The 25567-nt window shown below is 43.4% G+C and overlaps 2 protein-coding genes across 5 annotated transcripts in view; both read left to right on the top strand.

The window, feature by feature from the left end:
• C6H16orf87 (chromosome 6 C16orf87 homolog) overlaps window positions 1-7310 on the top strand; it is a 38084-nt gene extending 30774 nt beyond the window's left edge. The window contains exons 4-5 of one of the 3 annotated variants that reach the window (XM_056525719.1): window positions 2829-2942; window positions 6834-7310. In XM_056525719.1, coding sequence (XP_056381694.1) covers window positions 2829-2942; window positions 6834-6952 — 233 coding nt within the window. In that variant the 3' untranslated portion in view covers window positions 6953-7310. Of the gene's footprint in view, window positions 1-2825; window positions 2943-6833 lie in introns of all 3 variants that reach the window. The other 2 variants (XM_056525718.1, XM_056525720.1) reach the window with 2 other exon arrangements.
• A 911-nt stretch (window positions 7311-8221) lies between these two features.
• The window catches only part of MYLK3 (myosin light chain kinase 3), a 107281-nt gene continuing 89935 nt past the window's right edge, over window positions 8222-25567 (top strand). Inside the window, exons 1-2 of one of the 2 annotated variants that reach the window (XM_056525713.1) lie at window positions 8222-8336; window positions 9935-9972. The gene's annotated coding sequence lies outside the window, so the exon portion shown is untranslated. The remainder of the gene's footprint in view (window positions 8337-9934; window positions 9973-25567) is intronic. The other variant, XM_056525714.1, reaches the window with a different exon arrangement.

The following is a 25567-nucleotide window of genomic DNA, read 5'->3' as shown; positions in this document are numbered from 1 at the left end:
ACCAAGGCCTCTGCAATATGAAAGTAACGATCCGTTTGGTTGCTATGGGCAACACAGCAACTTCCCCTAGCCAGGTTTTGATAAATCTCCCTTATTGCATTTTAGCTTTTGACCAACCACTGATCAATTGAGTGAGGAATTCTAATTACGTTACAGCAATGCACAGTGCAGTGTAGGAGGAAAGCTGTTTGTGCTCTGAAAGTAGCTTTGGATGTGAATTAACCCCTTACCACTATAGGACGTATGCATACGTCCCAGCACACGACACATTCACGCGCTGGGACGTATGCATACATTTTAGCGATCTCTGGCGAGCAGCGCAGGGGATCGGCGGCGGGACCTAGCTGTCAATCACAGCCGGGGTCCCGCCGCAGCTGCCGGACCTGGCAACATTAACCCCATAGATGCCGTGATCAGTCCTGATCACGCATCTATGGTGTTTGCAAGGAGAGAGCTGTTCACAAACGGCGGCGCTCCCCCTGTCTACACCAGATCATGACCTCCTGTCTGCCTGCTACGAAAGCCAGTAAGATCCAGCCACAGGCTGGATCTCACAGGCTGTACAGTGTGCGGTTGATCGGGTCATACTGTGCTGCAATAAAAATGTATTGCAGCATAGTATATCCTGTAAAAAATTTAAAGTTCTTCAATAAAAGTATGAAGTGTAAATAAAAAATGCCCCTTTCCCAATAAAAGCCCTGTATTATCACCAGAAAAGATAAAAAAACACAAATCATATACTTAATAGGTAGTGCCACATACGTAGTGACGTGTACTATAAAACTATAATGTAAATTATCCCGCACAGTGAACGCCGTAAAAAAACCAAAAACGTAAAATTTGCCAATTTTGGTACAAATAGGTAGCACATATTGCAAAAATGATACCAATAAAACGTACAGCTCATCCTGCAAAAAATAAGCCCTTACTCAATGGTGTTGGACAAAAAATAAAAAAGGTACGGCTGTTGGAAAATGAATGGCAGAAAAAGAATTTTGCTCAGAAAAGGAAAAAGAACATCGAAAGCTATATAAAATGAGTATCGCCATAATCGTACTGACCTGTTGAATAAATATAACATCCCTTTTACCACACAGTGTACACCATAAAAAAAAAAGTTTTAAAAAGCCAGACATTTTCCAGTTTTTCACAATATTTTGGAGTTTTTCACAAAAAATGCTGCATGTGTCAACAAAAATGAGAGATGAGTGAAGTTACAGTGATTTGATTTGTCACAAACTTCTCTGCTCGGCGGTTGCTGACTTTAGCCTGCATAAATTAGTTCAGCTTTCAGGTGCTCCGGTGGAAAGCTAAACCTGAAAGCTAAACTAATTTTATGCAGACTAAAGTCAGCAACCGCCGAGCCGAGAAGTTCGTGAGGAATTGAATCACTAACTTTGCTCATCTCTAACAAAAAACACCACCTAAATAAAGTACAATATGTCACGAAAAAACAATTTCAGAATTGCTCCACTTCAGAAAAAGCGTTCTAAAGTTATTGCCATTTAAAGAAATACAAAAAAAAGAGCCTGGTCATTAAGGTAAAAAAATAAATGGGTCCATCTGCATTGAATTAACACTTATCCCCTATCCTATTAGTCCCTACATTGTGTTGGGACCCCCCGCTATCTTCCAAACGGGCCCCAGCATTGCCACTCCAAACGGGCCCAGGCTAATGCGTGTAGCGTTGACCTCAGTGAGGTCAATGGTACACCCCCTCCCTATACAGTTCTATGGGAGAGGCGGGGAGACATGAATGCTGCATCCCTGCCTCTCCCATAGAACTACATGGGGAGGCATGTCTGCCACGGCATCACACTTATCCCCTGTGGATAGGGGATAAGTGTTAATTCACTACAGATGGACTTTAAGTATTGGACAAGATATAATTGAAAATAAGCACAAGATAACTAAAGATTTGGGGAATAAAGTGGAGATGCACTGATAGAATAAGGTCATGTTCACCTCTGCAGCATGCAATTTTTTCCCCAGTAAAATTTTGGACACCTTGGCGAAGCCTAATGGAACCTATCATGTCAATGAGGTCCTTTTGGGTATCGCTGTTGTCAGTCATGTGATGGATCTGTCACAGCTTTAATTCCGTTTTTCTGCTTGTATGACCAAACAGAAACCCAGAATTCACAAGGCAGGTGTAAACTCTTGTAGGCAGGTGTGTGTGAGAAGGATGCAGAATGGTTGTCATACAATTTCTCCCAGGTGGTTCTTTGCAAAGGGATCTTGTTTTGGAGTCAGTGCTTGAATAGCAGTTGTTGCAATATGGTAGCATTCACCGCTGGATGTGTACAGGTAAGGGTATTTCCAGCTTAACCCACTGCTTCCTAATTCTATCCACAATCCTTACAGCCTCTCCCTCACTTTACCTAAACCTCCACGTTTGCACCCCTCTAGTCCTAGAGCTTCCTATTGTTGGATAGCACAGGACAGCCACCAGGGTCATAATTAGACCTGTAGGTAAATGGTTTTCCATTTTCTGCATCCACACCCCCTTAGCCTATAGGGCAGTGTTTCTCAACTGTGGTCCTCAGGTTATGTTTTCAGGATTTCCTTAGTCTTTCACAGGTGATATAATTGTGGTGATGCCTGATTCACTGACCATATTTATATCACCTGTGAAAGACTAAGGAAATCCAGAAAACCTGACCTGTTGGGGGGGGTCTTGAGGACCATGCTTGAGAAACATTGATATAGGGGATCTGTCATTTTTAACTTTTTTAGCCTTGTCTAATTCTTCACCTCCATCACCACCACATGACACCTTGTCCTCCCATAACACTGCTTAACCCTAACACATTAGTCTTACTCAGCAGCAGGGAGGAGCAGCAAGGAATCTGGAGCTGAAGGGACTACAGTAAGATACCCTGAAGATATGAGAACACAGCGGGGAGACCGGGGAAGTAGGAAGCAACAGTGGATGGGAGAAGGTAATGTAACTGCTTGTGAGCAATTGTACTGCGCTTACAATTGCTCGGTTAAGCACTTGTTTACTTTTTTTTTTTCTCTTTGTTTTGTTGGTTTAATTTTTTTGTGGAACTGGATAATTGTCTTCAGGTTTAGTACAATCTTGGTTGTTGTCAGTATCTCATTCTCCATGCAGGTCTTTTAAAGGGGTTCTCTGGAAAATGAAAATAAAAACTGTATAGTAAAATACATTGTTTGCAAAAATAGGTACTGTAACCAAGATGGCTGCTGTCACTTTAGTACAATTGCAACCCATCCTAACACAGACAATTTGCCTCATGATAGGTGCCTGCTGTCCTCCCTGCACAGCCGTCACTACTAGCATATTACACTTATATTGTGATAAATGTAGACTGCTGGATACTGTCCTATGTATCCCAATATTACCATATATACTGTATAACCTGAATATCCCCTTACTGTGGCTCCAAAATCATGTAGAAGTAGAGGGGGAGATTTTTCACAACCTGTGTAGAGGAAGAGTAGTGCAGTTGTCCATAGCAACCAACTAGATTGCATCTTCCATTTTTACAAGGGCCTCTGAAAAGTGATCTGATTGGTTGCTGTGGGCAACTGCACCACTCTTCCTCTACACGGGTTTTGATAAATCTCCCCCACAGTGCGTACACACACACACACACACACACACACACAGCTGAATGACGAGAGACAAGGTGCTAGCATTAGTCTTTAGCTCTGAAATGAGGGTTCACACTTGGCTTGGTTATGTTGCATTTCTTAAATGGTGAATTGATTGATAGAAATGGAAGTTCACCAATCAAAACAGAAAACACATGTTAAAAAGGCACAGTGTAAACACAGCCTTGTGTTGGCACCTTTACTCTCCTGTAACACAGATGTCTTGGTGGCAGAAAAGGCACATTAAGGGGATATTTGGGGGACATATATAATACTGTACTATTGCGTTAATTGAGGCAGAATCCAGCAGCCTACATCTATCCCACTATATATATATATATATATATATATGTATATATGTATATATGTATATATGTATATATATATATGTGTGTATATATATATATATATATATGTAATGAGCCTTTTACTGACAAAATATGGAGGGTGGCTGATGTCTCTCCAATCAGGACACAGCAGGTTGTGCTAGGACAGACGGCTTGTGTCTGTATTAAACTGAAGTTCCTAATGGCTAAAGCAAAATGGGCAGAAAAAAAAAACTTATTTAGTAACATTTTAATTTATAAATATACTTATGTACATTTTGTTATGCTATGCTATGTTTTTTTATTTACTGGAGCTCCCCTTCAAACAGAAAAATGGGCACAGTTAAAGTTAATGCTGATATAGCTTTAGTATTACATGTAATTGTACATGCTAACATGAAAAATATAGGTGTGACTACAGTGAAACCCCAATAGCCTGCTTCACAAGGAGAAGTGACCACAGGCAGCACAGAAAGAGGGGAAAACGCCTCTACAGTGTAATGACTGCAAACAGCTCCTCATATCTGAGCTTCCTGGACCTCTTGTGAGTATGGTTATTAGGATTCACTGAAGTCAACTTGGAATTTTTGAGTTTTTGTGTGGAGTTGGGCAACAGCAAGCGAGGATCACTTTGAAACCCATAATATCATTGTTTGTCATCCTGTAATACTGACACCCAGAACTGTTGTGTCTTCTTCCATGGTTATGCCTGGATCATGCTGTACAATTATGTCATATATATACTCGTTTATTTTATTTCTTACAAATTTATAGATCAATTCATGAACATATCCTTTAAAAAGGTTTTTTACATTCTAGATGTGTGGGATCATTGTAAAATGTTTTGTCTTCGTCTGATAATGTATAATAAAACTCCATATAACCATTCTTGATGTTTCCTTTTTAATGTCAGAGACACAACAGTGGGAGTAACTTCTCTAATATTGCTTAATGGAGATATGCATCATAAAACTCCTCCTGTGCCCAGGCTGCAAAAACAAATAAAAAAACTTTTACTCACCTTCCTACGTTTCCCCCATTGCTCCAGTATCTTCATCCTGTTCCTCCGCTGCTGCTGGGCTCCGTGCTTCTTGGGCTCGAAACGTCACGCTGTGGTCAGCCGATGATAGGCTGAGCGCGCTGTCATGTAAGGAGCTCGGGCCAGCTCCTTACATGACAGTGCGCTTACCCTATCACTGGCCAAGGCGGGACATGGCTACGGCCAGCGATACACTGAACGCAGTGTGACGTTTCGAGCCTAAGAAGCACGGAGCCCAGCAGCAGCAGAGGAATGGGATGCCGATACCGGAGCAACAGGGGAATGTAGAAAGGTGATTTAAAGTTTGTTTTATACTTGCAGCCCGGGCACGGGGGCATACAGTCATGGCCGTAAAGGTTGGCACCCCTGAAAATGAAGGAACACCTGTGGAGAGATCTTAAAATTGCTGTTGCGAAAAGGCGCCCTTACAATAAGAGAGACCTGGAGCAGTTTGCAAAGGAAGAGTGGTCCAACATTCTGGCTGAGAGGTGTAAGAAGCTTATGGATGGTTATAGGAAGCCACTGATTTTAGTTATTTTTTCCAAAGGGTGTGCAACCAAATATTAAGTTAAGGGTGCAAAAATGTTGTCCAGTCCATTTTTGGAGTTTGGTGTATAATTATGTCCAATTTGCTTTTTTTCCTCCCTTTTTTGGTTTAGTTCCAATACACTCAAATGGAATAAACATGTGTATAGCAAAACATGTGTTACTGCAATCCTTTTCTGTGAGAAATACTTCCATTTTCTTGAAAAATTTCAGGGATGCCAATATTTACGGCCATGACTGTAAAAGTTTTATGCTGCATATTTCCTTTAAGGGCCTGTCCACACAAACAGTATATTTGATGCACAGAATTTGAAGCTGCAGATTTGAGTGCAAACTAATTGACTGAACATAGCATCAAGTATGTACAGGATATTGTACGTGTGAATAGACCAAAAAGAGGTTTTAGGTCGGTGAACTGGAATTTCTGCAGGTCTGGATTATGAGCTAAATCAGTTCCAATACTCCATGCACATCTGGAGCTGCATTTAAAATTCTGGTGGTTTCTTCTTAATAGAGAGCAGTGTATAGTCAGGTCACATGATAATGAAGAATAAGCAAATCACAGTGAAGGGCAATCTGCACCATGGTTGCTTCTATCTGATGTTAAGGTTTGCCAGGATGTCAGTCTGAGTGGCTGTGGTACTGTGAACATGACAACATTACCTATCATAGCCCTCCTGGCAGTTCTTAGACCCCTCACCACCAAACTTAACTCTCTTTGTTCCACTGTATTTCCATCAATGCAAAGAGTACTGAGGAAGAAAATATTTCTGTCCTATCTAGAGACCTGTGCAGTGATATAGTAGGGGAGTTCAAACAGTAATAATATGCAGAGTTATATGATGAGAATGTGTAATCTAGGATTAGAAAGAACATGCCTACTTTCTTAAAAAAATTGCACCACACCTATCCATGGGTTGTGTGGTTTTGTTGCTCAAAGCCTTTATTTTAAATGAAGTTGCACAGCAAAACCAGACCCAAAACGTGGACAAATGTGTTGCTGTTTCAGAAAAAAAAATTACTCTAATCCTGGCAACTTCTGTTTAAAAATAAATAAATAATTAAGTAATTTAACAAAAAAGACTCATTTTAAAAAGGTATGCTTCAAGAAATACAGTATCTCTAGACGATCCTGCAAAACTATGTAATCTACAGGCATTCGAATATAATTAGGAAATGTATAATACCTTATGTGCCCTGTGGGGGTGCTGCTGGGAACACTTCCTGCTGGTTTTTTCCATAGAAGCCTGTCTCTTTTGGCTTAAAAAGGTGAATTAATTATTATAATTTTTTTTTTCTTATAGAGAAACAAGAGAAAGAGGTGGACATGTATGCCAACCTTTCAGATGAAAAGGCTTTTGTGTTTTCAGTGGCATTGGCAGAGATTAATAGAAAAATAATAAATCAGAGACTTATACTATGATCAAAGGGAGGACTGCCACCATCATGAATCCATGTGACTGTCAATACCAAAATATAGACCTCTGTGTCTCCAGGAAAACGATACAAGTATGACCCTGCACTAAAGACTTTTGTATTTTTTTTTTTTTTTTTTTTCTAGAGCAATATTATATTATCACATTGGTTATTTTTGTTTTCTTTCCTTTACCACGTGGTGATTTTATTCTGTTCTTAAAAGAGGACTCCTCCTGGCCAGCAGCCAGAATGCAAATATTTAAATGCTTGATATAAATAAAGAAAATATATATTGCAATTTTATAAATTAAGTGTCTGACAAATGTACAGTTTATATACACTTTATATATTAAACAGGTGTCTCATCACAATAAAGCCTCAACTCTTTATTTACACCCTCAAGACTATAAATAAAAGACTGAATTAACACACAAATTACAACAAGAGAATTTGGAAAAGGGGCGTGGCCACAGGGAAAGGGGCGTGTTCCCAACATTTTCACAAAAACCCAACATTTTCACAAAAACCCAACATTTTCACAAAAACCCAACATTTTCACAAAAACCCAACATTTTCACAAAAACCCAACATTTTCACTAAGGTTTCCACAGAAAATGTGGTGGATTTGGGCAAAGGAAAATCGGACAGATCAGAGCATGTGTTTAAAAAAAAAAAAAATTTATAAATAAAAAAATCAAAATGTAGGGAAACCTTACGCGGGCAATTTGAGTTATTTTATTTTTAACAGAACGGACATAAGCAAAAGGGCACTGCAGGGCCATCATATATGGAGTGTTAACTCCGTTCATGAATACAGCTTACAGTGTCCGTTGTGTGCCACCATTTTAATTGTTTGGGGTTGATAATTACATTTTAATCAGATACAATAAAGGTTCATTTTTAGGGGTTGTTTCAAAAGGGTTTTTTTTTTTTACCCCTGGCTTTTGCCCTGGGGTTTGGTAATTCATTAGGTAAGGGCCCCTTACTGCCCTAGGGTCATTTGGGTTAATTCCAGTAATATCCTTGGAACAACCTTCTCTATAACTTGCCACCAAACATCTAGTTGAGCCTTCCCTGCAACGTCAGGAGATTATGGCCCAGATTTATCAAACCATGTGAGAGAAAAAATAGATTTTCCCACAGCAATCAATCACAGCTGAGCTAACGAGCTGAGGTAAAGTGAAACCTGAGCTGTGATTGGTTGCTGTGGGAAAATCTCTATTTTTTCTCTCATAGTTTGATAAATCTGGGCCTGTGTCTCATGTATCAAGTAGCAAGCAGATTGCATCTCCAGCACTGCGCCACAGCCATGTGCTCGGTGGCAAGAATTTATCATAGCTCTTGAGCTTTTCCTGCCTGAGGAATATTTTTGGAGTATGTTAAAGACACAGGTCTAAAAATCTTACTTTATATAAGCTATCCTCACTTGGCGTCCACTGCACAAGAAATTACTTTAGTGGTGTTGCGGCACTATTGTTTATATGACCTAGCTTGGAGAAGTTGCACTCTGCTCACATTTTAAGCTTTGTTTTTAAATATAGAATGGATACCTAACATAACTACATGAGTTTAGAAATGCTACATTTTTTGCTTTGGTTTGTTCGGATGTCAAGCAGATCAAAAGACTAAAATGGTTCCTCCTTTGCTGAATTAATCTTTCTGCTCCACCATACCAGCGTTTCTAAATTCTGAAGTTGTCAACTGTGAGGTAGCCCCGGTTACTCTTAGATCTCTCCCTGATTCACTATTTGTCTAACAAATATCCTCTATGCTGAATAATTAAAGGTCTAGTCAGCTCTTGTAAGCTTTCTTAAAAAAAATAAAAAAAATTGGGAACTGGGCACATGCACTGCCATGCTGGAAGAAGGCATGCACTCAATTTTTTTCTGCCTAAGGGTGCATTGACACCACGTTTTGTACATACGGGTGCTGGATCCGGCGGGGGGAGGGGCAAACCGGGCGCTTCCGGACAAATCAGCCCGTGACTCAATTTACTTTAATGACCCGACCGGAGTCAAATGGTGACTCCGGTCGGCTCAGTTTTGACCCGTATGCGGTTTTGGACCGGACCTAAAACCGTAGTAAACTACGTAGTAAAAATCGGTTTGGCCGATATTATCGGCTGATAATCACGATTTTGGGCATTATCGGTATTGGCAATTACCTTGCCAATAATGCACCGCACCGTGACCGCCCGCACCGCCCCGGCCCCATTGCCTCCCCATCCCCGGTTTTATAATCCCCTGTTCCCGGGGCCCACGCTACTTCTAGATCCTGCTGCGTCCTGCGTTACGCTGTGCACAGTGACGTGCGCGACGTGACGTCACAGTCAGTGCGCACAGTGACAGCTCAGGAGGACGCCACCGGAGCCAGATGTTGAGTGGACCCCGGGAACAGGTAATTATAAAACCGGGGATGGGGGAGGCAATGGGGCGGTGCGGGGGGTGGGGGGGGGGGGGGGGGCGGGTGCGGTGCGGCTGGCGGTGATAGGACTCAGGACCCCCGGACAGGCAGGGGGAGAGAAGCCGGTGGTGGCAGCGGTGGCCTATGGCACCGCAAAAGCCACTGCAGTGCATTGATTTAAAGCACCCGCTTTAAATCAATGATCTGCAGCGGTGTCGCGGGGGGATAAATGGCAGATAACTTATACCGGAATATCGGTATAAGTTAACGGCTATTGGCCCTAACCTCCACCGATTATCGGTATCGGCCCTAAAAAAACGATATCGGTCGATCCCTAGTCAAAACTGAGCCGGCCGGAGTCACCTTTTGACTCCGGTCGGGTCATTAAAGTAAATGGAGTCACGGGCTGATCCGGCCGGGGTACGGGAGCGCCCGGTTTGCCCCTCCCCCCGCAGAATCCGACACCCGTATGTACAAAACGTGGTGTGAATGCACCCTAAGATATGGAGCTCTTTCAATATGAAATATATGCCATTCCCAATGAGCTGTAAGAATTCAAGAAGTAAGGCGACCCTTCCTTTCATAGAGAGAAGAGTGGAAAAAGGAGGCCTCTTAAAGATAAAGGTAAGGTGGCAAGAGTTTTTATTATAGTGTTTAGAATGAGGAGAGTAGCCAGAGAAACGTTAGACCTATACTTGACAGAAAAGTGGAAAAGATCATCCAGTGGTTAGTGTGAGCGTTTTACCACAATCTGTTCCAGCACTACACAGAACAAATCACTCCTGACGCATCTGTCATAGATGCCACACTAGTTGAACTCTTAGAACAGGAGATTTCGAATGAGGGGAGGGAAGGGGAGATATTAAAACCTTTTAACCCCTTAAGGATCAAGCCCATTTTCACCTTAAGGACCCGAGCATTTTTTTGCACATCTGACCACTGTCACTTTAACCCCTTAAGGACGGGGCGGTTTTCCGTTTTTGCTCTTTCGTTTTTTCCTCCTTACCTTTAAAAAATTATAACTCTTTAAATGTTGCACCTAAAAATCTGTATTGCGGCTTATTTTTTGCGCCACCAATTCTACTTTTGTAAAATCATTTTACCCAAAAATCTATGGCGAAACGGGAAAAAAAATCATTGTGCGACAAAATGTAAAAAATACAGCCATTTTGTAACTTTTGGGGGCTTCCGTTTCTACGTAGTACATTTTTCGGTAAAAATGACACCTTATCTTTATTCTCTAGGTCCATACGGTTAAAATGATACCCTACTTGTATAGGTTTGATTTTGTATTACTTCAGAAAAAAATCATAACTAAATGCAGGAAAATTTATACGTTTAAAATTGTCATCTTCTGCCCCCTATAACTTTTTTTATTTTTCCGTGTTCAGGGTGCTATAAGGGTTAATTTTTTGCGCCGTGATCTGAAGTTTTTGTCGGTACCATTTTTGCATTGATCTGACTTTTTGATCGCTTTTTATTCATCTTTTCATGATATAAAAAGTGACCAAAAATACGCTATTTTGTATTTTTTGGCGCGTACGCCATTGACTGTGCGGTTTAATTAGCAGTATATTTTTTTAATTCGGACATTTCCGCACGCGGCGATACCACATATGTTTATTTTAGTTTTTATTTACACAGTTTTTTTATTATTGGAAATGCCGGGTGATTCAAACTTGTATTAGGGGAAGGGATAATTCAAAGGGTTAATGATTTTTTTACACTTTTCTTTTGCAATATTATAGCCCCCATAGGGGGGGCTATAACATTACATGTACTGATCTTTAACACTGTTCAATGCATCTCCATAGAGATGCAATGATCAGTGTTTTCGGCGATTGATTGCTCAAGCCTGGATCTCAGGCTTGAAGCATTCAATCGGCGATCGGAATGTAGTACAGCTGTTCGGAATGCCGCGATTATACCGCGGCGATCCTGAACAGCTCCCTGAGCTAGCCGGGCACTATTACTTTCACTTTTAGCCGCGTAGCTCAGCTTTGAACACGCGGCTAAAGGGTTAATAGTGCGCAATCAGTGCCTAGTGCTATTAGAGGCGGGTCCCGGCTTCACTATGACGTTGGGCCCGCCGTGATATGATGCGGGGTCACCGTGGGACCCCGCGTTATATCACGGGAGCGGGACCAAGGACGTACTCATACGCCCTTGGTCCTTAAGGGTTTAAGTATTAATAACTGGGATGCTTTTTCTTATGAATTTGATTGAGTGTTTTTTCATGACCTATTCTACTTTAACATAGTGGTAAATTTTTGTCGATGCTTGCATCATTTCTTGGGGGAAAATTCCAAAATTTCATGAAAAATTAGAATTTTGCATTTTTTTTTAACTTTGAAGGTCTCTACTTGTAAGGAAAATAGGCATTCCAAATACATTTCATATTGATTCACATATACAATATGTCTTCTTTATGTTTGCATCATAAAGTTGACATGTTTTTACTTTTGGAATACATCAGAGGGCTTCGAAGTTCAGCAGCAATTTTCAATTTTTTCACGAAATATTCAAAATCAGAATTTTTTCAGGGGCAAGTTCAGTTGTGAAGTGCATTTGAAGGAACTTCATATTAGAAATACCCCACAAATGACCCCATTATAGAAACTGCACCCCTCAAAGTATACAAAATAACATTCAGAAAGTTAGGTAACCCATTAGGTGTTTCACAGGAATAGCAGCAAAGTGAAGGAGAAAATTCTAAATCTTAATTTTTTACACTGGCATGTTCTTGTAGACCCAGTTTTTGAATTTTTACATGGGGTAATAGGAATTTGCAACTCAATTTCTCTCGAGTAAGGAAATACCTCATATGTGGGCATGTCTCATTTAGGAAGCCCCTATGGTGCCAAAACAGCAGTCAGTATTTTACACACCCCTGCAGTGAGTATTTACACACCCCTTATTACAAGTACGTGAGGGGTGTAGTTTCCAAAATGGGGTCACGTGTGTGTGTGTGTGTGTGGGGGGGGGGGGGGGTCCATTGTTCTGGTACCATGGGGGCTTTGTAAACACACGTGGTCTTCAATTCCTCCAATTTTCTCTCCAAAAGCCCAATGGCGCTCCTTCTCCTCTGAGCATTGTAGTTTGCCCACAGAGCACTTTACATCCACATATGGGGTATGTTCTTACTCAGAGGAAATGGGGTTACAAATTTTGGGGGGCTTTTTTTCCCCTATTTTCCCATGTGAAAATGAAAAATGTAGGGTAACACCAGCATTGTAGTTTATTTTTTTTTCATTTTCCCATCCAACTTTAACGAAAATTCATCAAACACCTGTGGGGTGTTAAGGCTCACTATACCCCTTGTTACGTTACGTGAGGTGTAATTTCCAAAATGGGGTCACACGTGGGTATTTTTTTTGCGTTTATGTCAGAACTGCTGTAAAATCAGCCACTCCTGTGAAAATCACCTATTTAGGCCTCAAATGTACATAATGGGCTCTCACTCCTGAGCCTTGTTGTGTGCCCGCAGAGCATTTTACGCCCACATATGGGGTATTTCCGTACTCGGGAGAAATTGCGTTACAATTTTTTTCCTTTTACCTCTTGTGAAAAAAAAAAAGTATGGGGCAACGCCAGCATGTTAGTGTAAAAAAATAAAAATGTTTACACTAACATGCTGGTGTAGACCCCAACTTTTACTTTTCATAAGGGGTAAAAGGAGAAAAAGCCCCCCAAAATTTGTAACGCAATTGCTCCCGAGTTTGGAAATACCCCATATATGGCCCTAAACTGTTTCCTTGAAACACGAGAGGGCTCCGAAGTGAGAGGGCGCCATGCGCATTTTGAGGACTACATTAGGGATTGCAGAGGGGTGGACATAGGGGTATTCTATGCCAGTGAATCCCAAACAGGGAGCCTCCAGCTGTTGCTAAATTTTCAGCATGCCTGGACAGTCAGTGGCTGTCCAGAAATGCTGGAAGTTTTTGCTTTGCAATAGCTGGAGGCTCCGTTTTGGAAACACTGCTGTGCGATAGGTTTTGAATTTTTATTTGGGGGGGGGGGGGAGGTTAGTGTAAGTGGGTGTATATGTAGTGTTTTACCCTTTATGTCTTAGTGTAGTTTTTTAGGGTACATTCACATAGGCGGGAGTTTACGGTGAGTTTCCCCCTAGGAGTTTGCACTGCGGCGGAAAATTTGCCGCAGCTCAAACTTGAAGCAGGAAACTTACTGTAAACCCGCCCCTGTGAATGTACCCTGTACATTCGCATGGGGGGGGCAAACCTCCAGCTGTTGCAAAACTACAACTCCCAGCATGTACTGACAGACCATGCATACTGAGAGTTGTACTTTTGCAACAGCTGGAGGCACACTGGTTGGAAAACCTTCAGTTAGGTTCTGTTACCTAACTCAGTAATTTTCAACCAGAGTGCCTCCAGCTGTTGCAAAACTAAAACTCCCAGCATGTGCTTATCGATGAAGGGCGATGTAGTTATGCAACAGCTGGAGGTACGCAACTACAATTCCCAGAATGCCGAGACAGCTGTTTGCTGTTCGTGCATGCTGGGAGTTGTAGTTTTGCAAGATTTAGAGGGCCACGGTTTAGGAACCACCACACAGTGATCTCCAAACTGTAGCCCTCCAAGTATCGCAAAACTACAAATCCCAGCATGCCCAAACAGCTAACAGCTGTGTGGGCATGCTGGGAGTTGTAGTTTTGCAGCATCTGGAGGGCTACAGTTTAGCGACCACTGTATAGTGGTCTCTAAACTGTAGCCATTGAGATGTTACTAGGCAACAACTCACTGCCTTCTGTAGTCAGCAGGATTGCCGCACCAGGGAGAGGATCGCCACCACCGCCGGTCACACTACAGTTCCCCCGTTCTGCCCAGAGTACCGTGGGTGGACAGAACGAGGAAACAGAACATTAAAGGGGTACTCCCGTGGAAAACTTTTTTTTAAATCAACTGGTGCCAGAAAGTTAAACAGATTTGTAAATCACTTCTGTTAAAAAAAATCTTAATCCTTCCAGTACTTTTTAGGGGCTGTATACTAAAGAGAAATCCAAAAAAGAAATGCATTTCCTCTGATGTCACGACCACAGTGCTCTCTGCTGACCTCTGCTGTCCATTTTAGGAACTGTCCAGAGCAGCATATGATTGCTATGGGGATTTCTCCTGCTCTGGACAGTTCCTATAATGGACAGCAGAGGTCAGCAGAGAGTACTGTGGTCATGACAACAGAGGAAATGCATTTCTTTTTTTGATTTCTCTTTAGTATACAGCCCCTAAAAGGTACTGGAAGGATTAAGATTTTTTAATAGAAGTGATTTACAAATCTCTTTAACTTACTTGCACCAGTTGATAAAAAAAAAAAAAGTTTTCCACGGTAGTACCCCTTTAAGTTATAAAGTTCCCCCTGGCCCCCCTGCAAGTAGTCTCCTGGGCAGGAACTTACCCTTACCAGCTCCGTTCGCCGTGGCCATGCCCCGATGGCTTGAATGACGGATCGCATCATCACTCTGCTCCGTCTGCTTAGGTGACGCAAGCTGTCATTCAAGCCATCGGGGTGGGGCTACTGCCGCAGTTGGTAAGTGTAAGTCCCCGCCCAGGGGGACTACTTGCCGGGGGGGGGGGGGGGGGGACTTTATAACTTAATATCTTCACCATCCCTGGGGGCACATACGTCCCCTGGGGATGGTGAGGATAACTATTTTAGCATATATAATGCATTGCAAAGCGTTTATATATGCTAAAATCTGCAGATTGCCATGTAAAGGTGCCATTAAAGGGAAACAATGTCAAATATAAATCGAGATTTTCCTAGCTTGTGACGGAAAATATTAGTTATATGAAGACAGGAGGCGAGTATCTTATGCATTATTCTTTCTTTAATAATGCCCATAGCAGAACAAAATTCAATAAACAATCAGTGTAAAGAAAAAACTACAACTCCCAGCAGTCCCAGGACCACAGCAGCCACTCCTCGTCTGTAGCCCCTATATAAGGACTGCCCACATATAGATCCTCCTCTTTCTTCATGCGAATCAGAGCTGCACAGGAAACCGAACTCCAGCCAGACGTCCACACCGCTCCTTGAACCTTCGGCCAGCAGGGCCAGAACTCAGGAAACGAGGCCAATCTACGGCCTAACTTCGTCCCAACGGGGACTGTAGGGAACCCCAGCAGTGCTTAACCAACAGGTTATCCATAAACAGGAAAACAGCCAATGCCTTCAGTATCCTGAAAAAGACAACAAAAATCATAACAGGGTGGGTAGGGAGGGAAGATACTCGCCTCCTGTCTTCATATAACTAATATTTTCCGTCACAAGCTAGGAAAATCTCGATTTATATATCAGACAGGAGGCTCATATCTTATGCAAGTTCAAAGCTAACAAGTATCGAGACAGAAGAAACAAAATCAGAACTAGTATTACAAAACTGACATGGAAACATGGTCCTCCGGTCTGAAGTAGAACCGGCGAAAGGTAGTCTCTGAAGACCAATCAGCAGCCATGAGTAGGTCAGAAAGGGAGCCCCCTGCTGTGACTATTTTAGTAGCCATAGCACCCCTAGAAGAATGAGCTCCAAACAGGGAGACGTCTATGCCCGCCATATCCATGGCGGAACGCACCCAACGAGCCAAAGTAGCGGAGGTCACCGGATGGTGAGGTCTGACGTAAGATATAAGAAGTTGAGAGAAATCTGGAGACCGTAGATCTGCAGTCTGCGATTCGTACGCCTGCAGGCAACGAACCACACAAAGTCGAGGATGCGCGGGAAAAAACGGGTAAAAAACCGAGTGTATACCCGTCTTGGTCCGTCGGACCACCGAAAACTTGACTCCCTGAGGCGAAAATTGTCGCCTAGAGACGTCCAAAGCCTTCACGTCCGAGACGCGTTTGATAGACACCAAACATAAAAGGACAGTCAGTTTATATGACAACAATTTTAGGGAAAGATCGTCATTGTCTTCCCACGAAACAAACATCTCGAGCAACCTGGAGACATCCCAGGTCGACTGATATCTCGGCCGCGGGGGCCGTGTAAACTTAATGCCACGCAAAAGTCGACATACCAGTGGGTGTTTGCCCACCGGCAAAGAGTCCACTGGGCAATGGTAAGCCGCGATAGCCGAGCGGTAAACGTTGATGGAACTATAAGATTTTCCGGATTCAAAGGAATCTGCCAAGTAGTTCACCACTACAGACACAGGTGCATGTACGGGATCAATCTGTCGTTGATCACACCAACGAACCCAGAGCCTCCAGGCTGATCGATAAGCCGATCTAGTCCCGGGGGCCCAGGCCAGGGCGAGGAGATCCCTAGCTGATCTTGAAAGATCCTGATCCGCATCCGGGACCCCGAAACCAACCACGCTAGGAGAGGAAGGTTGCCCTCCACCACCAGAGGGTGTAGATCCCCGGTCGGGTTGGAGAGGAGCTGTGGAAATTGGGGCAGAAGTCGGGGATAGTCCACTGCCATCCCCAGAAGGAGAGGGAACCACGGTTGTGTGGGCCACCAGGGGGTGATCAGTACAATCGTCGCCCTCTGGTTCATCGTATGTAGAAGGACCCTGGAGATCATCTGAAATGGGGGAAACGCGTAGTGCGTTCCCCTGGGCCAGATGAGACGGAAAGCGTCGACTGCCGACGCCTCTGGGTCCGGCCTCCAGCTGAAAAAGCGAGGTAATTGATGATTGAGGCGAGAAGCGAAAAGATCCGTACACAATGGACCCCAAAGCTGTCTCAACCGTAGGAAAACTGATCGATCCAGCCGCCAATCGCTGGAATCTAGTAAGTAGCGAGAATTCCAGTCGGCCACCGTGTTGGAGACCCCCGGAATATACTCCGCCACCGGGATAATGTTGCGATCTAGGCAGAAGTGCCAGAAGTCTTTGGCAAGATCTGCAAGCATCTTGGACCTGGTGCCCCCTAGGCGGTTGACGTATTGGACCGCCGCCACGTTGTCCATGCGTAACAGAACACAACAATTGGACGCTTGTGGCAAGAAGCTCTTGAGGGCAAAAAATGCCGCCAGGAGCTCCAAGGCATTGATGTGCAGATCGACCTCCGTGGCGGACCAAGTCCCTCCCGTGGAAGCCTCCCCGCACCGCGCGCCCCAGCCGAGACGACTCGCGTCCGACTCTATGATGACGTCCGGGCAGGAGTTGAATATGGTTTTGCCGTTCCACTCGACGGCATGACGAAGCCACCACTGCAACTCCTCGATGGCTGCCGGACAAAGAGGAACTTCGTCCGCATACCTGAGGCCCTGGCGCAGATGCATAATCTTGAGTCTCTGAAGGGCCCTGTAGTGCAAAGGGGCCGGGAAGATGGCTTGGATAGAGGCTGCTAGCAGGCCCACCAAACGTGCTAGTACCCTTAAGGATAAGCACCCTCTGCGTAAGACTGCTCTGATCTCCTTGCGGATCAGGGCCAGCTTGGATTTGGGAAGGCGGAGAACGGCTTGATTGGTGTCCACCAAGAAGCCAAGGAACTCCATCTCTTGCAGAGGGATCAAAACCGATTTTTCTCGGTTGATTATGAATCCCAGACTCTGCAGAAGCAGTACCGTCCATGACATGTGAAGAGAAGCTTGCGCTTTGGAGCGGGCCATGATGAGGAGGTCGTCCAGATAAATGATCAGACGGACCCCTCTGCTCCTCAAGGATGCCACCACTGGTTTCATCAGTTTGGTGAAACACCACGGAGCTGATGACAGGCCGAACGGAAGGCAAGTAAATTGCCACATGTGGTTTCTCCAGAGGAAACAAAGAAAATGTTGTGAATCTTGGTGGATAGGGACGGTGAGGTAAGCGTCCTTTAAATCCACCTTCACTAGCCAATCGCCTGGTTGTAACAAATCGCGAAGGGAGTGAATTCCCTCCATCTTGAAATGGCGATACGTGACATGTTGGTTTAGTTCCCGAAGGTTTATGACCGGACGGTAACCGCCCCCTTTTTTCTTCACTAGGAAAAGGTTGCTTACGAACCCTAGGGAAGAAGGGTCGATCTCTCGGATCGCCTGTTTGGATAGGAGATCTTGAATCTCGTTGTCTATGAGCACCATGTTGTGTTGTGAAAATCGGATAGGAGTTGGTTGTATACCCAGAACCGGTAGAGATTGGAGTTCTATGTGAAATCCCGCTACTGTCTGTAGAATCCACGCGTCTGCCGTAATCGCAGACCAGGCGTGGGAAAAATACATCAGGCGTCCCCCCACAGGAATGTGAGCATGTGGAATACCAGGCACACTTACCGGTAGTTGGACGGGAACGGGGGTATCCGCGTCCGCCACGTCCGCGCCAAGGTCGGCCTCTGGGAGGGAAGAAAGGCGACGGTTGTGCCATTGGGACGGTGTAGGACGGAGGAGCCTGAGGGTACTGGTATTGGGCAGAGGGTCTGCCCTGTGGCCTATAGGAGGGGGTGCGGCCGGCAGATCGGCCTCTACCTCTGCCGGCCCGAGGAAAAAGCTTATTGGTCCCTGATTTCTTTAATGAAGTCTGGGCTTTATCCAAACCTGTAAACAGGCCGACAAACCTGTTAATGTCCTTCATCAGGTTGTCCCCAAAGAGCATTCCTGCTGCTGCAGGCCCAGACTCGGTTTCAGCTAGGTGGGACAGTTGCGGGTCGAGACGCATAAGAATCGACCTACGTCGTTCAATCGAGCAGGTGGTGTTGGCAGTACCTGCTAGGCATATGGCCCTCTGGGCCCACCCCCGGAGTTGACGGGTATCGACGGGTTGATCCGTCGTTGCGGCCTGCTCAGACAGGTTGAGTATCCTAGTGAGAGGGCCCATTAAGTCCAAGATACGCTCCTGAATAGTTTTAAATGAGCGTTCTATTCCCTTTTTAGGGAATTTACCCGATTTCATTAGATATTTCGTCAGAATGGGGTCTACTTCGGGGGTTGCCACTACTTTATTGGGAATAAAGGGCCTAGGACACTCAGCCCTCAGCTTGTTACGGCTGGTCCTGTCTAGGGACTTACGAGCCCAAAGCTCCACATACTGGGCCACGTGGGGAAGTGGGGACCATTCACCCGACCGTGGATGAGAGATGGAATCAGGGTGAAAAAGGGGTTCACCTAGGGAGTCTAGGATCACAGTGCCCTGTGTAACAGGGTTGGCGTCGGTGTCAAACGCCGTATCCCCAGCATCCTCGATATTAGGTGTGGATTCATAGCCGTCAGACTCGCTGGATGATCCCGATGAATCCTCGTCAGAGGAATCTACGTAAGAATCGGGTTTGGTCCGTCTAGCGGATCTGTGCCTCTTCTCTTGTAACTCCCTGAGGCCCAGGGGTCGAGTGGAGTCAGATGGATGCTGGGGTTGGCAGACCGGGGTAGGGGCTGCCTGGAGCACATTATTGTCTTCCCCTGCCGGGGAGTCAGATGTTGCCAAGGTATGTTTCCTTTTATGGGAAACCTTTCCCTTCTTAATTGGCGGTTCACCGCCTTGGAATGGCGGAATAGACACACCGGATACCGCTGGTAGTGATCCAGAGGTTACCATGGCGGAGGCCAAAGCCGCCTGAACAGATTTATTAATCAAATCCTGTATCTGGTTGGCGGTCATAAATTGGGCAGAGTCTAAAGAGCTCTCTCCTCTGAGGGGAGCAGATGAGGGTTCCTCGGCCATAGTGACTAACAGTTTTATCTGTAAGGAAACTAATAGGAAATGAGAATAGGATTGATGAGGGGAAGGAATAAATTCCTGGCAATCTACCTAAAAATACGTAGAGGGTAGTAGTAGTACAGGCTCCGTCCTCCACACCGCTAGCGTTGCACTGACGTAGCGGTGGGAGGTGAGCCCGAGAGTCCTTGTACCCAGGGACGAAGTCTCGCGAGACTACGTCCGGCTGGGTACTGATTGGAAGGCGCGGGAGCGCGTTCCAGTGACGAAATAGAAACTCCGCCCCTCTCAGCGTGTAGGCCGCGATGAAAATGCGGCCGACACCCGGAGGATCCGCCCCTATCCCGCGCGCGCAATGCGCAGAAAAGTAGGAGGAGAAGACTGAGGTAAAATGGCGCCGGAAGAGGGGGAGGGGAAAGCGGTGGAGGGTAGGAGGAACGGAGGATGGAAAAGAAAAGCGGAGCGATAAACCGGAGCAAGGGGGGGACTAGCACCGGAGAAGATAGTTGTCCGAAACAGAATAAAATTGTATAATATGTGAAGGGGCGAAGATAATCGCGATTATCTTCTCCCACAACACCACAATATCTATAATAGCTATGAGTAACAAGTAAGAAAACTAAGCATTAAATCACAGATAGTACTTAGCTTGCATGCTCTGCCATGAGCAGAAAGAAAGAGGAGGATCTATATGTGGGCAGTCCTTATATAGGGGCTACAGACGAGGAGTGGCTGCTGTGGTCCTGGGACTGCTGGGAGTTGTAGTTTTTTCTTTACACTGATTGTTTATTGAATTTTGTTCTGCTATGGGCATTATTAAAGAAAGAATAATGCATAAGATATGAGCCTCCTGTCTGATATATAACTGCAAGTTATAATTGTACCTTCTATGACTAAGAATATAATACTATTATGCAGTGTCCTGTCATGTACAGGGACATAACCAGGGCTCGAGTCCTGCAGGAACACACAGGAACGGCGTTACTTTGCTTTTTCCAGAGGAGGAACGCCGTCCCTGTTACACTAGTCCTGCAGGACCGAATTATTCTTACCCTCCCTCCATCTCCTCGCCCGGCCTGGACTGCTAGATGCTGGAGATGTAGGACCTTTGATGATGTCACCATCACATGTTGGGGGCGGAGCTTAGCTGTGGAGGAGAGGAAAGCTCATGGTTAAAGGGGTACTCCGGTGCTTAGACATCTTATCCCCTATCCAAAGGATAGGGGATAAGATGCCTGATCGCGGGAGTCCCGCCGCTGGGGACCCCCGTGATCTTGCACGCGGCCCCCTGTTTGTATTCCGTCCCCGGAGCGTGTTCGCTCCGGGTCTGATTACCGGCGACCCAGTGTGACGTCACGCTCTGCCCCTCAATGCAAGCCTACGGGAGGGGGCGTGATAGCTGTCACACCCCCTCCCGTAGGCTTGCATTGAGGATAAGGGATAAGATGTCTAAGCACCGGAGTACCCCTTTAAAGGACCTGTGGGATGCTTGGAGGAAGCGGGGCTGAGCTGGAGGAGATATGTTACCCAGTAAGGTAATTACATGGAAGGAGATTTGTTACAGTGTGTCACCACAGTAGTAAGGAGATTACATGAGGAGGAGGTTTGTTACAGTGTGTCACCCCAGTAGTAATGAGCTTTCATAAGGAGGAGGTTTGTTACAGTGTGTCACTCATACTCTGTAGGCAGCTGTATGCCTGTGGCCTGTAAGAATCCTGGAACTGTGCAGGATGTCAAGTTTTAGCTTAGACATTTTCGTTTTTTTTTTTGTTTTTTTTGCGCAAACTGGGGGGGGGTTGTGTGTATCACTTTCTCCTTTTATGCCCCCTGAGGAAGACATTTGACCTATGTAAGTAATGCATCAGACTATGTTTGAGATGTGTAGACTGAGATAGTGACCTTTTCATTAAGCATTGAGACACTTATGACTTTAACAGGAGTCTTTATTTGCGTCTATTGGAAGGTAATTTTTTACCCATATTTACACTCACTATATATTTGTGTGTTTCTAGTGCATAACTAGTAAAAGTTAGGTTTTATTTCACTCCCCTTATTTACTTTATAATACAGTGTCCTATGTAAAAGGATATAACTACTATCATACAGTGTCCTATGTAAAAGGATATAACTACTATAATACAGTGTCCTATGTAAAAGGATATAACTACCATCATACAGTGTCCTATGTAAAAGGATATAACTACTATCATACAGGGTCCTATGTAAAAGGATATAACTACTATCATACAGGGTCCTATGTAAAAGGATATAACTACTATCATACAGGGTCCTATGTAAAAGGATATAACTACTATAATACAGGGTCCTATGTAAAAGGATATAACTACTATCATACAGTGTCCTATGTAAAAGGATATAACTACTATCATACAGGTTCCTATGTAAAAGGATATAACTACTATCATACAGGTCCCTATGTAAAAGGATATAACTACCATCATACAGGTTCCTATGTGAAAGGATATAACTACCATCATACAGGTTCCTATGTGAAAGGATATAACCACCATCATACAGGTTCCTATGTGAAAGGATATAACTACCATCATACAGGTTCCTATGTGAAAGGATATAACTACCATCATACAGGGTCCTATGTAAAAGGATATAACTACCATCATACAGGTTCCTATGTGAAAGGATATAACTACCATCATACAGGTTCCTATGTGAAAGGATATAACTACCATCATACAGTGTCCTATGTGAAAGGATATAACCACCATCATACAGGTTCCTATGTGAAAGGATATAACCACCATCATACAGGTTCCTATGTGAAAGGATATAACTACCATCATACAGGTTCCTATGTGAAAGGATATAACTACCATCATACAGGGTCCTATGTAAAAGGATATAACTACCATCATACAGGTTCCTATGTGAAAGGATATAACTACCATCATACAGGTTCCTATGTGAAAGGATATAACTACCATCATACAGTGTCCTATGTGAAAGGATATAACCACCATCATACAGGTTCCTATGTGAAAGGATATAACCACCATCATACAGGTTCCTATGTGAAAGGATATAACCACCATCATACAGGGTCCTATGTGAAAGGATATAACCACCATCATACAGTGTCCTATGTGAAAGGATATAACCACCATCATACAGGGTCCTATGTGAAAGGATATAACCACCATCATACAGTGTCCTATGTGAAAGGATATAACCACCATCATACAGGTTCCTATGTGAAAGGATATAACCACCATCATACAGGGTCCTATGTGAAAGGATATAACCACCATCATACAGTGTCCTATGTGAAAGGATATAACTACCATCATACAGGGTCCTATGTGAAAGGATATAACTACCATCATACAGGTTCCTATGTGAAAGGATATAACTACCATCATACAGGGTCCTATGTGAAAGGATATAACTACCATCATACAGGTTCCTATGTGAAAGGATATAACTACCATCATACAGGTTCCTATGTGAAAGGATATAACTACCATCATACAGGTTCCTATGTGAAAGGATATAACCACCATCATACAGTGTCCTATGTGAAAGGATATAACTACCATCATACAGGTTCCTATGTGAAAGGATATAACTACCATCATACAGGTTCCTATGTGAAAGGATATAACCACCATCATACAGGTTCCTATGTGAAAGGATATAACCACCATCATACAGTGTCCTATGTGAAAGGATATAACTACCATCATACAGTGTCCTATGTGAAAGGATATAACCACCATCATACAGTGTCCTATGTGAAAGGATATAACCACCATCATACAGTGTCCTATGTGAAAGGATATAACTACCATCATACAGTGTCCTATGTGAAAGGATATAACCACCATCATACAGTGTCCTATGTGAAAGGATATAACCACCATCATACAGGGTCCTATGTGAAAGGATATAACTACCATCATACAGGGTCCTATGTGAAAGGATATAACTACCATCATACAGGGTCCTATGTGAAAGGATATACCACCATCATACAGGGTCCTATGTGAAAGGATATAACCACCATCATACAGTGTCCTATGTGAAAGGATATAACCACCATCATACAGGGTCCTATGTGAAAGGATATAACCACCATCATACAGGGTCCTATGTGAAAGGATATAACCACCATCATACAGGGTCCTATGTGAAAGGATATAACCACCATCATACAGGGTCCTATGTGAAAGGATATAACCACCATCATACAGGGTCCTATGTGAAAGGATATAACCACCATCATACAGGGTCCTATGTGAAAGGATATAACCACCATCATACAGGGTCCTATGTGAAAGGATATAACCACCATCATACAGGGTCCTATGTGAAAGGATATAACCACCATCATACAGGGTCCTATGTGAAAGGATATAACCACCATCATACAGGGTCCTATGTGAAAGGATATAACCACCATCATACAGGGTCCTATGTGAAAGGATATAACCACCATCATACAGTGTCCTATGTGAAAGGATATAACCACCATCATACAGGGTCCTATGTGAAAGGATATAACCACCATCATACAGGGTCCTATGTGAAAGGATATAACCACCATCATACAGTGTCCTATGTGAAAGGATATAACCACCATCATACAGGGTCCTATGTGAAAGGATATAACCACCATCATACAGGGTCCTATGTGAAAGGATATAACTACTATCATACAGGGTCCTATGTAAAAGGATATAACCACCATCATACAGTGTCCTATGTAAAAGGATATAACTACTATAATACAGTGTCCTATGTGAAAGGATATAACTACCATCATACAGTGTCCTATGTGAAAGGATATAACCACCATCATACAGTGTCCTATGTAAAAGGATATAACTACTATAATACAGTGTCCTATGTGAAAGGATATACCGTAACTACTATCATACAGTGTCCTATGTAAAAGGATATAACCACTATAATAGAGTCCTATGTAGAAAAATATAACTACAGTAATTGTGTCCACTGTACAAAATATAACTAATAATCTTGTACACAGATGTAGTATTATATAGTAGTTCTATTTTGTACATTGGACAGTGCATTATAGTAGTTATATTTTTGTACATTGGACAGTGTATTATAGTAGTTATATTTTTGTACATTGGACAGTGTATTATAGTAGTTCTATTTTTGTACATTGGACAGTGTATTATAGTAGTTCTATTTTGTACATTGGACAGTGTATTATAGTAGTTATATTTTTGTACATTGGACAGTGTATTATAGTAGTTATATTTTTGTACATTGGACAGTGCATTATAGTAGTTATATTTTTTTACATTGGACAGTGCATTATAGTAGTTATATTTTTGTACATTGGACAGTGCATTATAGTAGTTATATTTTTGTACATTGGACAGTGCATTATAGTAGTTATATTTTTTTACATTGGACAGTGCATTATAGTAGTTATATTTTTTTACATTGGACAGTGCATTATAGTAGTTATATTTTTGTACATTGGACAGTGCATTATAGTAGTTATATTTTTGTACATTGGACAGTGTATTATAGTAGTTATATTTTTGTACACAGAAGTAGTATTATAGAACGACTAAAATACAGTGTCCTATGGATAAAGGTAAGTAAGGGAGGAC

The sequence above is a fragment of the Hyla sarda genome, chromosome 6 (assembly GCF_029499605.1).
Source record: "Hyla sarda isolate aHylSar1 chromosome 6, aHylSar1.hap1, whole genome shotgun sequence".
In the NCBI taxonomy this organism is placed as follows: domain Eukaryota; kingdom Metazoa; phylum Chordata; class Amphibia; order Anura; family Hylidae; genus Hyla; species Hyla sarda.
Note: the sequence above shows the minus strand (reverse complement) of the source record. Positions and strands in the feature narration are given on the sequence as shown.